The sequence below is a fragment of the Oncorhynchus masou genome, chromosome 5, assembly GCF_036934945.1.
Source record: "Oncorhynchus masou masou isolate Uvic2021 chromosome 5, UVic_Omas_1.1, whole genome shotgun sequence".
Taxonomy (NCBI): Eukaryota; Metazoa; Chordata; class Actinopteri; order Salmoniformes; family Salmonidae; genus Oncorhynchus; species Oncorhynchus masou.
The window spans coordinates 55,696,909-55,712,419 of record NC_088216.1 but is presented as its reverse complement, the minus strand read 5'-3'; the positions used below and the strand labels follow the sequence as shown (position 1 = coordinate 55,712,419).

The window sequence follows — 15,511 nt, the reverse complement described above, 5'->3', positions numbered from 1 at the left end:
AGTCAAGCATGCGAAATCAGGAATTGAGTCATAATACGACTGCTGTTTTCTCTTCAGTCCTTGCTATCTGGGATCCTTAAGACGTCGAACTCTGACGTCACCCTATTGAAATAGACATTTTAACTGGTAATAGTTGGTTAAGGGTTAAGGGAAGGGACGTCCCAAGAATCCCTGATAGCAGTAATCATTCTCATTTTATAGGCTGGGCGTATTTCGGTTCTGCTAACGGCACTGGCTAGATTCTAGAACACAGCCCTGGCCTAGTCTAGTGTGTTTATATGTTTTTCCTCCTTGAAAGACAACACATGGAAGAGTAGCTAGCTCCGTATTGGAATGTGTTATTCTAATTGTTTAGTAAATGGCTTATGAAGTTGTGTACTCAAACGTTTAATGCCACGCATTGTCTAAATTTGGCAGTACCCGCTAAGAAGACTGTCTGGATTATGAACAAATAGATATGCAGTTTTAAAATCAACTAGATACCTAGCCTATTCGTCAGTACTGAGTTGTAGCCGACATTAGACAGCAGTCTGTTGAAAAGTAGGCATTGAAGAACTTGCGCTAGCTTACATTTTCTGTCAGAAAACGCCACGATGCAAAATCCGGACTCGGGGCAGGGAGAATCCACCAAGGACGCATCTGGGTCGGCCCATTCCGAAAAGAATACACCGAATAGTTTAGAAATTGAAACCCCCAAACCACAAGGTGTTGACGCTGTATCGGTTCTTTGGACATTCGGTAAGTGCCTAGGTGCCTTGCTGCCCGTTTATCTGGCAGGGTACTACCGGGTTAGCACCAGTCTTTTGGTGTTCGGGCTCATGGTCTACACGGGATGGAAGCACTCACGCGAGGCAAAAGAAGCTCGTCTGCGGTCCGCCATTCACCACAATGACAACGAACAACAATATTCAGACATGAAAATGTTAAAAAGTAAAAAGGATCTCCCTGCTTGGGTAAGATAACTTTGATAACCATTGGTCACTGATAAGGTGCTCCATTATCTATGTTTAACGTGGTCCCCTTCTCCCCAATCAGATGCCACAAGTCGACCTCCTCCACCTAGCTAGTTCTATGGTCCTATCGAGCCAGTCTGTTCCACACACAGAAAATATCAAAGGACCAAATATATCCTCGCAAATGTATCCTAACCATAGCTAGTTTAATCGAAATGATTACTGTGCACTAGGAAACATTCACATAATTTGAACATAGGGACAACAATGGTATTATACAGTTATTACATCTACATGCTAAAATCCCTGGCTCTACCTGCCTCCAATATTTGTATAGCTGGTATACTGTATGCAGGCCCTATGTCATCATCCCCATGCAGCCGAGCTGAGACAGAATAGATTTTTCTTCTCATATACGAAGGTGCCTTCCTGTAAGGTACTAATCTGAAGCACTCAGACCATTGATGCCTAGGTATAGATGTTGAAGGCCATTTGAGATGTACTGATTGAGGCGTGGTCTTTTGATACGGTCTCTTTTTCCTCTACAGTGTTTCTCTCTATTCTCTCTACAGTTTAATTCTCTATCTATCTCTCTCCCTCCCTATGTATGATTCCTCAGCCTCACCAGCTTCTTCTATATTAGGCAATTCTCAATGTCTTCCCTCGGGACTAAGAGGGGGAAAAAAGGAGGGAGTGAGTCAGAGAATGAGTATTTCAGAATAACAGATAAAGGGAATTAACAAGCTACTGGTCACAACATAACCTTTAGCACTTAGTCTGTTTGGGGTGTCAAATCTGTTTGGGGTGAAGAATGGTGTTTGTTTACACTATAATCAGTACTTGACTGAAATAGGTTCTGGTACTCATTATTTGGGTGCCAGTGCTGTTTATATTTAGGTGCAGGAGCTCCACAATACTTTTGAGTTAATATTCTATAAGAGGAACAGGAGCTCAAGTGGTAGAACATTTGAAGTGCCTGTACTCAGCTCCGTTGAGCTCCTGCCCAAGTCAAGCACAGACTTAAGGGAGTTCTGTTTAGTGCCAAAAGAAGGCATTGAGATGATGGTGCACTTATGTCTTTCTCACCCACTTCCTGTCCCTCGGATGTGTAAAGTTTCCGTTGTGGCATTCACTAACAACAAAGACAAAAGCACTGGGAAAAGCTAGTCTGATAACCCTAGCTATACAACTCATTATGTACATGATAAGACAACTCCTGTATTCCTCCTAAATCTGTGACTGATGTATTTATTTATAATTCCTCACAGGTCAACTTCCCAGATGTGGAAAAGGTGGAATGGCTCAATAAGGTACTGCGACATTACCTCCCTACATCAGTTTTCATCTGGTAACCTCTCCGCTTACAAATGCCTGCCCTTTAGAGAGTGCAAAGAGAAACCCTATTCATCATTCTCCCATTAAACACACAGCAAACACACATGCCTATCGCTGTCTCTGTGAGCCAGCTGCTATGTTGATAGACAGGTGGTGGGGCATGGTAGCTGAGCGATTAGTGCTGCTGCTACGCTGTCATGTTACAGCAGGGACACCCACCCCAGTAGCCTCGCCACTGTGTCTGGGCTGTAGGCAGCTCTCTCCACTCCTACAGTAGAGAGCAGAGCAGGCCCATTGCCAGGCCACTCTGTCAACCTTTCCATATTAGTTCTGCCTGACTCACAGGAAGAGGGAGGGGCCAACGAAACCCCTAAAATCCAATCAAATGGCAACAATTGTCCCTTCTCCCCAAACCTCTCTTTCACTCTGTCTGCAGCCCTGCAAATTATTTGTATTATTTTTTAAATTGAACCTTTTTTTTAAACTAGGCAAGTCAGTTAAGAACAAATTCATTTTTACAACGACTGCCTACCCATTGTAGCGGCTCAGCCTGCAAAACCAGGCTGGTCCTGTTTTCTAAGAATAGGCCTCAGTCAAGACTGAAATTATGATGTTCGCTACAATGGGAACACGAGGTCTGAGCACAGCTATCTCTTAGACAAAGCAGATATTTGAGTTGGATATCCCAACAGGAGCATCAGCAGACTTTAGCTGCCATTGCCCAGAAACCCTTGCTGTTCATGTTGCTGATGACTCACTCTAGATTTACCAGACTGTAATTTCTTTCTACAGCACGCATCAACAGTATACAGTGCATTCGGAAAGTATTCAGACCACTCCACTTTTTCCTCATTTTGTTACATTACAGCCTTATTCTAAAATGTATTACATTTGGATTTTTCCTCCATCGACACACAATACACCTTAATGACAAAGCAAAAACAGGTTTTTATACATTTTTGCAAATGTATTACAAATAAAAACCAGTTACCTTATTTAAATATTCAGATCCTTTGCTATGAGACTTGAAATTGAGTTTAGGTGCATCCTGTTTCCATTGATCATTCTTGAGATGTTTCTACAACTTGATTGGAGTCCACCTGATTGGATATTATTTAATTGATTGGACATTATTAGGAAAGGCACACCTATCTATTTAAGGTCCCACAGTGGACAGTGTATGTCAGAGCAAAAACCAAGCCATGAGATTGAAGGAATTGTCTGTAGAGCTCCGAGACAGAATTGTGTTGAGGAAGGGTACCAAAAAAAGTTCTGCAGCATTGAAGGTCCCCAAGAACACAGTGGCCTCCATCATTCTTAATTGGAATTTTGAAACCACTAGGACTCTTCCTAGAGATGGCCGCCTGGCCAAACAGAGCAATCGGAGGTGAAGGACCGATGGTCACTCTGACGTAGTTCCAGAGTTCCTCTGTGGAGATGGGAGACCCTTCCAGAAGGACAACCATCTTTGCAACACTCAGGCCTTTATGGTAAAGTGGCCAGACAGAAGCCACTCCTTAGTAAAAGGCACATGATAGCCTGCTTGGAGTTTTCCAAAAGGCACCTAAAGGACTCAGACCACAATAAATAAGATTCTCTGGTTTGATGAAACCAAGATTGTACTCTTTGGCCTTAATGCCAAGCGTCATGTCTGAAGGAAACCTTGCACCATCCCTATGGTGAAGCATGATTTTGGCAGCATCATACTGAGGGTATATTTTTCAGTGGCAGGGACTGGGAGATGAGTCAGGATCGAGGGAAAGATGAACGGAGCAAAGTACAGAGAGATCCTTGATGAAAACCTACTCAAGACCTCAGACTGGGGTGATGGTTCACCTTCCAACAGGACAATGACCCTAAACACAGCCAAGACAATGCAGGAGTAGCTTCGGGACAAGTTTCTGAATGTCTTTGAGTGGCCAAGCCAGAGCCTAGACTCGAACCCGATCTAACATCTCTGGAGAGACCTGAAAATAGCTGTGCAGCGACGCTCCCCATCCAACCTCCCCATCCATCTTGAGAGGATCAGCAGAGAAGAATGGGAGAAACTCCCCAAATACAGGAGTGCCAAGCTTATAGCATTATTATGCTATACGCTTGGCACATCTGTGGTTAGAGCGTTGGGCCAGTAACTAAAAGGTCGCTGACAAGGTAAAAGTCTGTCGTTCTGGCCCTGAACAAGGCTGTTAACCCACTGTTCCTAGGCCGTCATTGTAAATAAGAATTTGTTCTTAATTGACTTGCCTAGTTAAATAAAGTAAAAATATATATACCCCAAAAGACTTAAGGCTGTAATAGCTGCCAAAAGGGCTTCAACAAAGTACTAAGTAAAGGGTCTGGACACTTATGTAAATGTGATATTTCCGTAATTTTATTTTAAATGCATTTGAAAAAATTTCTAAAAAACAGTATTTGCTTTGACATTATGGGGTATTGTGTGTATATTGATGAGGGGAAAAAACAGTTGAATCAATTTTTAGATTTATAATTTTAATGGAATTTTACCCCTTTTTCTCCCCAATTTTGTGGTATCCAATTGTTTTAGTAGCTACTATCTTGTCTCATCGCTACAACTCCCGTATGGGTTCGGGAGAGACGAAGGTTGAAAGTCATGCGTCCTCCGATACACAACCCAACCAAGCCGCACTGCTTCTTAACACAGCGCGCATCCAACCTGGAAGCCAGCCGCACCAATGTGTCGGAGGAAACACTGTGCGCCTGGCAACCTTGGTTAGCGCGCACTGCGCCCAACCCGCCACAAGAGTCGCTGGAGCGCGATTAGACAAGGATATCCCTACCGGCCAAGCCCTCCCTAACCCGGACGACGCTCGGCCAATTGTGCGTCGCCCCACGGACCTCCCGGTCGCAGCCGGTTACGACAGAGCCTGGGCGTGAACCCAGGGCCTCCAGTTGAATAAATTTTACAATAATGCTGTAAACGTAGCAAAATATAGAAAAAGTCAAGGTGTCTGAATCCGAATGCATTGTATATTCTCTGCCAGGGAGGGAGTCTTGTCCTGCTTTTAGACAAACGTGAAACCCCCCTAGAACTCGACAGAGATCAAATGTGAGGCGGTCTACGAGAATCGGTCTGATCTCGTGCCAATTCATGGTTGGAAAAAGGACAAATTGAAAAAAATATTTGTTGTTGTGGAAATTGAGATTTTGGTTGTTTTGGATACTTTAAAACCTCTTGATACTCCCCATCCCGGATCCGGGATCGTGAATAAAGCCTCAGGCTCATTAGCATAACGCAACGTTAACGATTTCTGAAAATCGCAAATAAAATGAAAATAATGCGCCTGCTCTCAAGCTTAGCCTTTTCTTAACAACACTGTCATCTCAGATTTTCAAAATATGCTTTTGAACCATAGCAAATCACTAATTTGTGTAAGAGTATTGCAAGCTAGCTTAGCATTTTGAGTAGCATTTAGCACGCAACATTTTCACAAAAACCAGATAACCAAATAAATAAAATCATTTACCTTTGAAGAGCTTCGGATGTTTTCAATGAGGAGACTCTCAGTTACATAGCAAATGTTCAGTTTTTCCTGAAAGAATCTTTGTGTAGGAGAAATCGCTCCGTTTTGTACATCACATTTGGCTACCGAAACGAAGCGAAAATTCAGTCACCAAAACGTCAAACTTTTTCCGAATTAACTCCATAATATCGACCGAAACATGGCAAACGTTGTTTAGAATCAATCCTCAAGGTGTTTTTTCACATATCTCTTCATTTATATGCAGTTCGTGGAAGCCTGCTTTCCCTTCAGAATCGCATGGAAAAATACCAGCAGCTGAAAAAGACGCACCAATTTCGACGGAGGACACCGGGCGGACACCTGGAAAATGTAGTCTCTTATGGTCAATCTTCCAATGATATGCCTACAAATACGTCACAATGCTGCAGACACCTTGGGGAAATGACAGAAAGGGCAGGCTCATTCCTCTCGCATTCACAGCCATATAAGGAGACAATGGAAAACGGAGCCTCAAAAATCCTGCTGATTTCCTGGTTGCCGTTTCATCTTGGTTTTGCCTGTAGCTCCCGTTCTAGGGCACCCACAGACAATATCTTTGCAGTTCTGGAAAATTCAGAGTGTTTTCTTTCCAAAGCTATCAATTATATGCATAGTCGAGCATCTTTTTGTGACAAAATATCTTGTTTAAAACGGGAACGTTTTTCATCCAAAAATGAAATTGCACCCCCAGAGTTTCACCCTTTTCTTTATTGAAATGTAAAAAATATTGTATGATTACTTAAGGAAAATAGTTCATTAATAAGTTGTTGTTTTTACGTTAGATAGCATGCCCAATGTGAAAAGGTTAGCTCTAACTTTCCAGACCTGAGAGTGTCACAGCTGACTTGACCCAAAATAACATGCTACAGAGAAAATAAATCAGGCTGGTTTAGATACAGAATAATTAGCTAGCTAATTAGTAATGTAGTAGTATAACGTTGTGATTTACAATCAACGTAGTTATGAATGTTCATTTTGTCTATAATTAGCTGTACATCGGTGCTAACGTTCATAAGAGGTTTCTTTCTTCCGATGTTGCTTGATCAGTGGGTAGGCCTATTAGCTGACCAGAATGACATGACAAGTGCTCAAAATATATTTACAGTATTGCTGCACTTTTAGCCATTCAGAATTATTTAGATTTAAGGTAGCAACGCAATCTCATTGATATCCTATCCTAAACTTGGAAGCGAGAGGCATCTCGAATGACAATTCGTTAGCTGTGTCATTTTGAGCTGCATCCCATTTCTTGCTATCCCTGGCCACTCCCCTCAAAGATATAAAGGTATTGGATAGGTGTAGATTAGTTATCTACCAGTACAGTTACACCAATCCACTGCTTTTAATCTTTGAAGGGGTGTGAATGAGTGCACAGGTGAGAGAGTGCAAATTGGGATTATGCTCCTGTCATTCTTGTAATAGCACACACCCGCAGTCTTTCTGTTTTCTACCCCCAAAAAATATATAAACGCACCATGGAAAGTGCTGCTCCCATGTTTCATGAGCTGAAATAAAAGATCCCAGGATTTTTCCATACACACAAATGCTTATTTCTCAAATTTTGTTTACAAATTTGTTGACATTCCTGTTAGTGAGCATTTGATGCCTTGTCAAGATAATCCATCCACCAGACAGATGTGGCATATCAAGAAGCTGATTAAACAGCATGATCATTACACAGGTGCACCTTGCGCTGGGACATTAAAAGGCCACAATGTCTCAAGTTTTCAGGGAGTGTGCAATTGGGATGCTGACTGCAGGATTGTCACGAAGAGCTGTTTTCAGAGAAATTAATGTTAATATCTCTACCATAAGCCGCCTCCAACGTCGTTGTAGAGAATTTGGCCGTACATCCAACCGGCCTCGCAACCGCAGAACACGTGTAACCATGCCAGGCCAGGACCTCCACATCAGGCTTCTTCACCTGCAGGATCTTCTGATACCAGCCACTCGGGCAGCTGATGAAACTAATGAGTTTTTCTCTGTAATAAAGCCCCATTGTGAGGAAAAACTCATTCTGACTGGCTGGGTCTGGCTCCCTAGTGGTTGGGCCTGTCTCCCAAGTGGCTGCACCCCTGCCTAATCATGTGAAATCCATAGATTAGGGCCTAATACATTTATTTCAATTGACTGATTTCCTTATATAAACTCTAATTCAGCAAAATTGTTGCATGTTGCGGTTATTTTTGTTCAGTATCATTAGTCAATCATCATTGAAGCTGACTTCTAAGATAAATAGTAACAATGCATGCTGTTTGATTTAGCTAATTAGTTATAATTACTTTGAGCGAAACTGCCAGTATGCTCTGAATTACCGGAAATCAATGATTATTTTACGAGTGGTCCCAACGATCTTCTGTCACCTCATGAATGGAGAGATGAGAGCCTCTTCAATGAGGAGCAAGCAAGGTATGTGAAGCTTTCCATACTTCGTAACTATCATGCCTCCACTACCTGCATCTACTTTGTATTTGTTTAAGGTAGGCTATAGCCAATGTTGGTAGAGAGTGACAGTACTATTGAAGACAAGCTGATATAGCTACATTTTCACCTAAATGTTTCACTGACTATTTCACTAACCATGGTATTTTTCATCCCTGTAGCTCACAAAACATGTTAGCTAGCTAACAAGTTCATGTTAATTAATTGAGATATAGGAATAGAGATAAGAGACACACAAAGGTGTGATAGAGAGCCCCTTTGTGTGTGTGTGTGTTAACTTTTGGTCTCCATGACAATTTACTTTATTGTGGACCCAAATAAATAAGACTGATAAAGCACTGAAACATGCTTTTCTTCCCCTCTGGGTAAAATGGTGAAGGGAAGGGGCAGGCTCGTGGATCTGGGGGCCAGCGCTGGGTACAAGGTGGTCGTCACCATGGAGCACTTAACTAAGATAAGAATGATGACCTAGTAGTTTGTGTTTGTTCGAGATATCTATGTTTGTTTGTCAGAGAGTCAAATTCATTCATATCAATATGATTTAAATCCTTCTTCCCCACTGCCATCCGAGTCTTCAACAACATCAGGTTGCAGTCAACACCTGACACTACCCAGCCACTTTATTTGCTTTGCACACTAGTACTGTACTATTTCACTCTCTCTACTGCTATATTTACGTTTTGTGTGATTGACTTGTTGTGTTGTGACTACTTGTATTGTTTTTACATTGCCTGTATGACAAACTCATTTCATCTCATCTCTCAGCAGATAAGATTGTTCTTCCAGGCCATGGAGACGTCAGCAACTTGTTCCAGTACCCATTCCTGCAAGATTAATTTAAATTACAATAATTATTTTGGACATCTATAATGCCATCCAGTGTTGTATATAGTCAAATCAAACAGCTCTGTCTTTAGTGTGTGTTTCTTTTTTGCGTGTTGTTGTTGATAGTTCATAATCGCACAGAAATGTACACTTATTTTGGCTCCACGTATCTATTATTGTACAGTATAATAATTTGTTCTAGTAAACGTAACCGAATCTTTGAATGCTGTTTTGTCACTTTTTACTTTTTGGCTGAAGTCAACTTTAAAAGCTCATAACTATGGTTCTGATAAAGATATCTCAGTGATAAAAAAAAAGATCTGGGACAGTTTTAAAAATGTGTAAACATTTCCGGATATGAAGGTTTCCCTACGAAAACCGATCAACAAGCCTGCTAATATTGTTGCACTCGCCAGTTCTAGGGGTCTTAGGCCTAGTTAACTGGTATGTAATCTGAATGAATGTGTGTATTCATGTGGGAAGTCAGTGTTTGAGGACTGTGTTGGATGCACATGTGCCCAGGGAGACAGCAACCATGGCCAGCTCTGTCTTGACTCGTTTGGGTCAACGAGCCCAAGTGGATTATTAGGTTCAGATGGTGACGGAAACAAATATATACAAAAAGGAGAACTACAAACTAAAGATTCAAAATCAAACAAAAGGCTTATGGCCACCAAACCAACCAGCAGCCTCACAGCTTACAAAACTGGGACACTGACTGACGACTGCCTTAATTGGCAACACCTGGTGTGCTTATCAACCAGGCTCAGCACCTGGACAAGGTTGCTGCTGCCCTCTGAGGGAATGGAGTGTGGAAGTGTTTCGTGGATAGTGTTTGTCTATGTCCAAACACTAACCTTACCCAATAGGAACCATATTATCTAAACAGTGAAGGCTGGACATAAACAGATCTACAGGTAACGGGTGGGCCCAGAATCCTGAATATGTGAAACTATTGTCTATCATGGAAAAGACAGATGTGTGCAGAGCTGAAGTCTAATCTGTCACCTGCATGTTGCCCTGGTTCTTATTGACACATTGAGTGCGACCACCATAAGATAATCATGCCTGGGTATTTGAAGCTGAGACATTTTAAAGTAGTAGGCCTATTGCCATTAGAGAGTGGTGTGCTTGTGCTTCCACTTTACCTCCTGAAGTAGCAAGGGGTAGAACAAGTCTTGTCTGTGTTTCCCTCAGAGAAAATGTTGCAATAACCTGATTTAGTATTGCTGAAAAGCAATTACCTGGTGTGCATTACACAGATTATAGCCATCATCCCTGCTCCTCTCCCTTTCCCCCCACCTCAGATCCTGCAGCAGGTGTGGCCGTTTGTGGGTCAATATCTGGAAAAGCTGCTAGTGGAGACCATCGCTCCATCCATCCGTGCCTCCAGCACTCACCTCCAGACCCTCACCTTCACTAAGGTGGACTTTGGGGACAAGGTAACTTCGAAGATAACACCCATACACACAAACACTACTACATGTCTCATCATACTATACATGACACAAGATTTTCTTTCACTCTCACTGAGATGGACAGTATTGGTTTATGGGCTTTCATAGTCTTACATAATTGTGTTCTCTTGGTGTGTGTATGTTCTTTGTTGACTATGCTGTATGTGTGTTGTAGGCCATGAAGGTGGTGGGTGTAAAAGCACACACAGAGAATGAGAGGGGACAAGTCCTGCTGGATGTGTACATCAGGTGAACTTCAACCCTTCAATGTTTAACTTTCCTCCAGGCCTCAGAGGCACCATTCACTCTCTCTTCCAAAATCGGACCAATTATTGCAATGTGTTACAGTATCCTTCTCTTTTACCTTGCAGCTATGTTGGAAATGTTGAGATCAATGTGGAGGTTAAGAGGTATTTCTGCAAAGCAGGAGTCAAGGGAATACAGGTATGTTTTATTTTCTCTCTCTAGTCTGTAATAAGGCTGTGGGATATTATGGAAAATAGGGAGAAAAGAAGGTATTGACCTGACAAAGAGAAAGAGAGAGGCAGGAAGAGATATTGGTAACACAATAATGTTAAAACATAACTAAGAAATTACATCTTTATTTTTAATGTACAGTACCAGTCAAACGTTTGGACACATACTCATTCGAGGGTGTTTCTTTATTTGTACTATTTTCTACATTGTAGAATAATAGTGAAGACATCAAAAGCTACAAAATAACACATAAGGAATCAAGTATTAAGCAAATCAAAATATATTTTATATTTGAGATTCTTCAAAGTAGCCACCCTTTGCCTTGATGACAACTTTGCACACTCTTGGCATTCTCCCAGCTTCACCTGGAATGTTTTTCCAATTGTTTTGAAGGAGTTCCCACATATGCTGAGCACTTGTTGGCTGCTTTTCTTTCACTCTGCGGTCCAACTCATCCCAAACCATCGGGAGGTCGGTTGATTGTGGAGGCCAGGTCATCTGATGCAGCACTCCATCGCTCCCCTTCTTGGTCAAATAGCCCTTACACAGCCTGGAGGTGTGTTGAAAAATAAATGATAGTCCCACTAAGCTCAAACCAGATGGGATGGTGTATCGTTGCAGAGTGCTGTGGTAGCCACGCTGGTTAAGTGTGCCTTGAATTCTAAATAAATCACTGACAGTGTCACCAGCAAAGCACACCACCACACCTCCCCCTCTATGCTTCACGGTGGGAACCACACATGCGGAGATCATCTGTTCACGTACTCTGAGTCTCACAAAAACACGGCGATTTGAACCAAAAATCTCAAATTTGGACTCATCAGACCAGAAGGACAGATTTCCACCGGTCTAATGTCCATTGCTTGTGTTTCTTGGCCTATGCAAGTCTCTTCTTATTGGTGTCCTTTAGTAGTGGTTTCTTTGCAGCAATTCAACCATGAAAGCTTTATTCACGCAGTCTCCTCTGAACAGTTGATGTTGAGATGTGTCTGTTACTAACATTTATTTGGGCTGCAATTTCTGAGGCTGGAAACTAATGAACTTATCCTCTGCATTAGAGGTAACTCTGGGTCTTCCTTTCATGTGGCGGTCCTCTTGAGAGCCAGTTTCATCATAAGACTTGATGGTTTTTGCAACTGCACTTGAAGAAACCTTCAAAGCTCTTGAAATGTTCTGCATTGACTGAACTTCATCTCTTAAAGTAATGATGGACTGTCATTTCTCTATGCTTATTTGAGCTGTTCTTACCATCCCTACCATGTCACAACACAACTGATTGGGTAAACGCATAATGAAGAAAAGAAATTCCACAAATGAACTTTTAACAAGGCACACCTGTGACTTCCTCATGAAGCTGGTTGAGAGAATGCAAAGAGTGTGCAAAGCTGTCATCAAGGCAAAGGGTGATTACTTTGAAGAATCTTTGAAGAAAATATAAAATATATTTTGATTTGTTCAACACTTTTTTTGGTTACTACATGATTCCATATGTGTTATTTCATAGTTTTGATGTCTTCACTATTATTCTGCAATGTAGAAAATAGTAAAAATAAAGAAAAACCCTTGAACGAGTAGGTGTGTCCAAACTTTTGACTGGTACTGTATGTATGTATAAACAAATAATTCACAGTCTATACTTATAAATCCCTAAGTGTTTTTATAAATTTTGTCAGTTTTGCGATTTTATATTAATGTATTCCCTCCTCTCTCTTCCCAGCTGCATGGGATGATGCGGGTGATTCTGGAGCCTCTGATTGGAGATGTCCCCATCGTGGGCGCAGTCACCATGTTCTTTATCCGCAGGCCGGTGTGTAGCTGAAACCATCCCCCTCTTTCCTTAACACCATCAGTCTGTCCATCTTTCCCTTCATATCCTCTTCTCTCCCAACACTCCACCATCTCACACTCCTTGTTACTTCACACGAAAAAAGAATGGTTCCAAATAGTACCAGGTAGGTTCTTTGGCTTGTAACCATAGCGGAACCCTTTTTGGTGCTATATAGAACCTTAGAACCCTTTTTGAAGGTTCTATAAATAACCATGCGCATTATGTTTGAAATGGAGCCTACGGTCCACAATGGAGCCTAAGGCCCACAATTCTGATCTTGTCTCATTGCTCCAATGGGCAGTGAAGGTCAAGTCATGCGTCCTCCAACACATGACCCGCCAAACTGCGTTTCTTTACACCCGCCCGCTTAACCTGGAAGCCAGCCGCACCACCTTTCAACTGAGGTCAGGCGCCACGAGGAGTCGCTGGAGTGCGATGAGCCAAGTGGAGTCCCCCGGCCAAACCCTCCCCTAACCTGGACGAGGCTGGGCCAATTGTGCTGATCACGTCCTGTTGTAATACAGCCCGGGATTGAACCTGAGTCTGTAGTGACGCCTCTAGCATTGCATCACAGGGCCTTAGACTGCTGCGCCACTTGGGAGGCCCCTTTGTAGATCATTTTGAAGAACTACAGGTTTATTATTCTGGTCAGCCATATTATATTGTTAAAATTTCATAGGTGTTATAATTGTGTTAATTGGCAAGTTGAATCAAATGAGCTATTTCTAGATCAGCTGGTGGTCCCTGGGGAAAGAATTGAGAATCACTGACTGATTTAGTCAACCAAGTGACACAAGATACTGTCACTGGCCATAGTCATATATAATGTGTGTTGGCATAACACAACACATTAGATTAACTGGAATGACACCCTCACTCACAGTTGCACAAAAAGAGCTGTGTGCAAAACCACACCCCAAAATATTCTAATGAGCCATCGCCCGAACATTTGAATTATCACTAAAAGAGCAAATTGCCCTTTTCTGATCTGTAAAGAACCATTGAAGAGCTCAAATTGTTCTTTGAGTAATTATGGTTCCACATAGAAACATAACCCTTCCCAAAGAACCTTTGAGGGACCCTCATTTTTTTGTGTGTTGTTCTACTGTACATGTGTTATGTATCTCTCTTTGTATTGGATGTCTGAAACCCCAACATTCCTCACCTCATATTTTCCTTCATCTCCTCACCTCTGTCCTATAGAAACTGGACATCAACTGGACTGGACTGACCAACTTACTGGACATCCCTGGTCTGAAGTGAGGCTGACTCTGTCTGTTGTTATTGTTCTGTAATTGGAGTCACTATGTCATGTGATGATAATTCACTTCATGTAACACTTAACTAAAGTTTACTGTATGCCCCAACTGATACAATCAGTGCTATGCTATGATATTGCTGTATTTTGATATACTGTGTTTGTGCACTTCCATGTGTCTACTGTATATATAACGTCGAGTGTTCCCTCTCCTGTGTTTCTCAGCATTATGTCTGACACCATGATAATGGATGCCATAGCTTCCCACCTGGTTCTGCCCAACCGTCTGACTGTTCCCCTGGTAGCAGACCTGCACGTTGCCCAGCTTCGCTCTCCTCTGCCGAGGGTGAGTCCACACTCTCCACAAACACACATTTATTTACTCAGACCACAGACTCTGTGTCTTGTCTGAGCTTAACTGCCAAACTGATATACAGACGTTACACACAGTAGAGCTTATACCAGTATCAATCCTCTCACTGTCTCTCCCTCCCTCCCTCCCTCCCCATTAAATAGTTCATTGTTCCCTCCTACTCTGTATCTGTGCCCTCTCATCCCTCTATTTCTCTCTCTCCCTCTCCCCTGCTTTCTCTATCTCCTGCCCCTTTCAGGGTGTGGTGCGTATCCACCTCTTGGAGGCTGATGACCTGCCAGCTAAGGACAACTACATTAAGGGGGTGATAGCAGGGCTGTCTGACCCTTACGCCTTGTGTAGGGTGGGTCCTCAGACCTTCACCTCCCACGTTGTGGACAACACTGTCTGTCCCAAGTGGGGAGAGATGTACGAGGTGAGGGGGCCAGGAGCCAGAGGATTGCGTAAAATCACTCATTCCTATTTCATTGAATGTCATTGCCATATGTTAGTGTTGCATTTACTGTTGAAAAACAGCATGTCTTCATTTCCAATTATTTGTTTAGGGAGAGAATGCATTACTTGGTAGAGAATGCATTGGTCCAGTAGCAATTTGGGGATTCCCCTATGTATGTTTGTCTAAGGTTATTTTATTTTTTTACAAGACAATTACTCTGCCAATGACACACAGTCAAACTGAGTAATCATAGAGTAAAGAGCCACATTGTCTCCACATTGATGTCTCAGTGTTGTTGGTCCTCATGGTGTTGTGTACAGTGCATTTGGAAGTATTCAGACCACTTGACTTTTTCCACATTTTGTTACGGTACAGCCTTATTGAATTACTTTTTTTCCACATTAACCTACGAACAAACCCCGATAATGACAAAGCGAAAAAAAGATATTTCGAAATGTTTGAAAAATATCAAAACTGAAATAACTTATTTACATAAGTATTCAGACCCTTTGCTATGAGACTCGAAATTGAGCTCAGTTGCATCCTGTTTCCATGGATCATCCTTGAGATGTTTCTACAACTTCACCTGTGGTAAATTCAATTCAT

The 15,511-nt window shown here is 42.1% G+C and overlaps 1 protein-coding gene across 2 annotated transcripts in view; it reads left to right on the top strand.

Moving 5' to 3' along the window:
- Positions 1–201: 201 nt before the first annotated feature.
- The window catches only part of esyt1b (extended synaptotagmin-like protein 1b), a 40,916-nt gene continuing 25,606 nt past the window's right edge, over positions 202–15,511 (top strand). For both annotated transcript variants that reach the window (XM_064966144.1, XM_064966142.1), the window contains exons 1-9: positions 202–953; positions 2,222–2,263; positions 10,384–10,518; positions 10,709–10,782; positions 10,905–10,977; positions 12,728–12,817; positions 14,042–14,097; positions 14,322–14,442; positions 14,708–14,884. In XM_064966144.1, the coding sequence (XP_064822216.1) occupies positions 594–953; positions 2,222–2,263; positions 10,384–10,518; positions 10,709–10,782; positions 10,905–10,977; positions 12,728–12,817; positions 14,042–14,097; positions 14,322–14,442; positions 14,708–14,884 (1,128 nt within the window). In that variant the 5' untranslated portion in view covers positions 202–593. The remainder of the gene's footprint in view (positions 954–2,221; positions 2,264–10,383; positions 10,519–10,708; positions 10,783–10,904; positions 10,978–12,727; positions 12,818–14,041; positions 14,098–14,321; positions 14,443–14,707; positions 14,885–15,511) is intronic.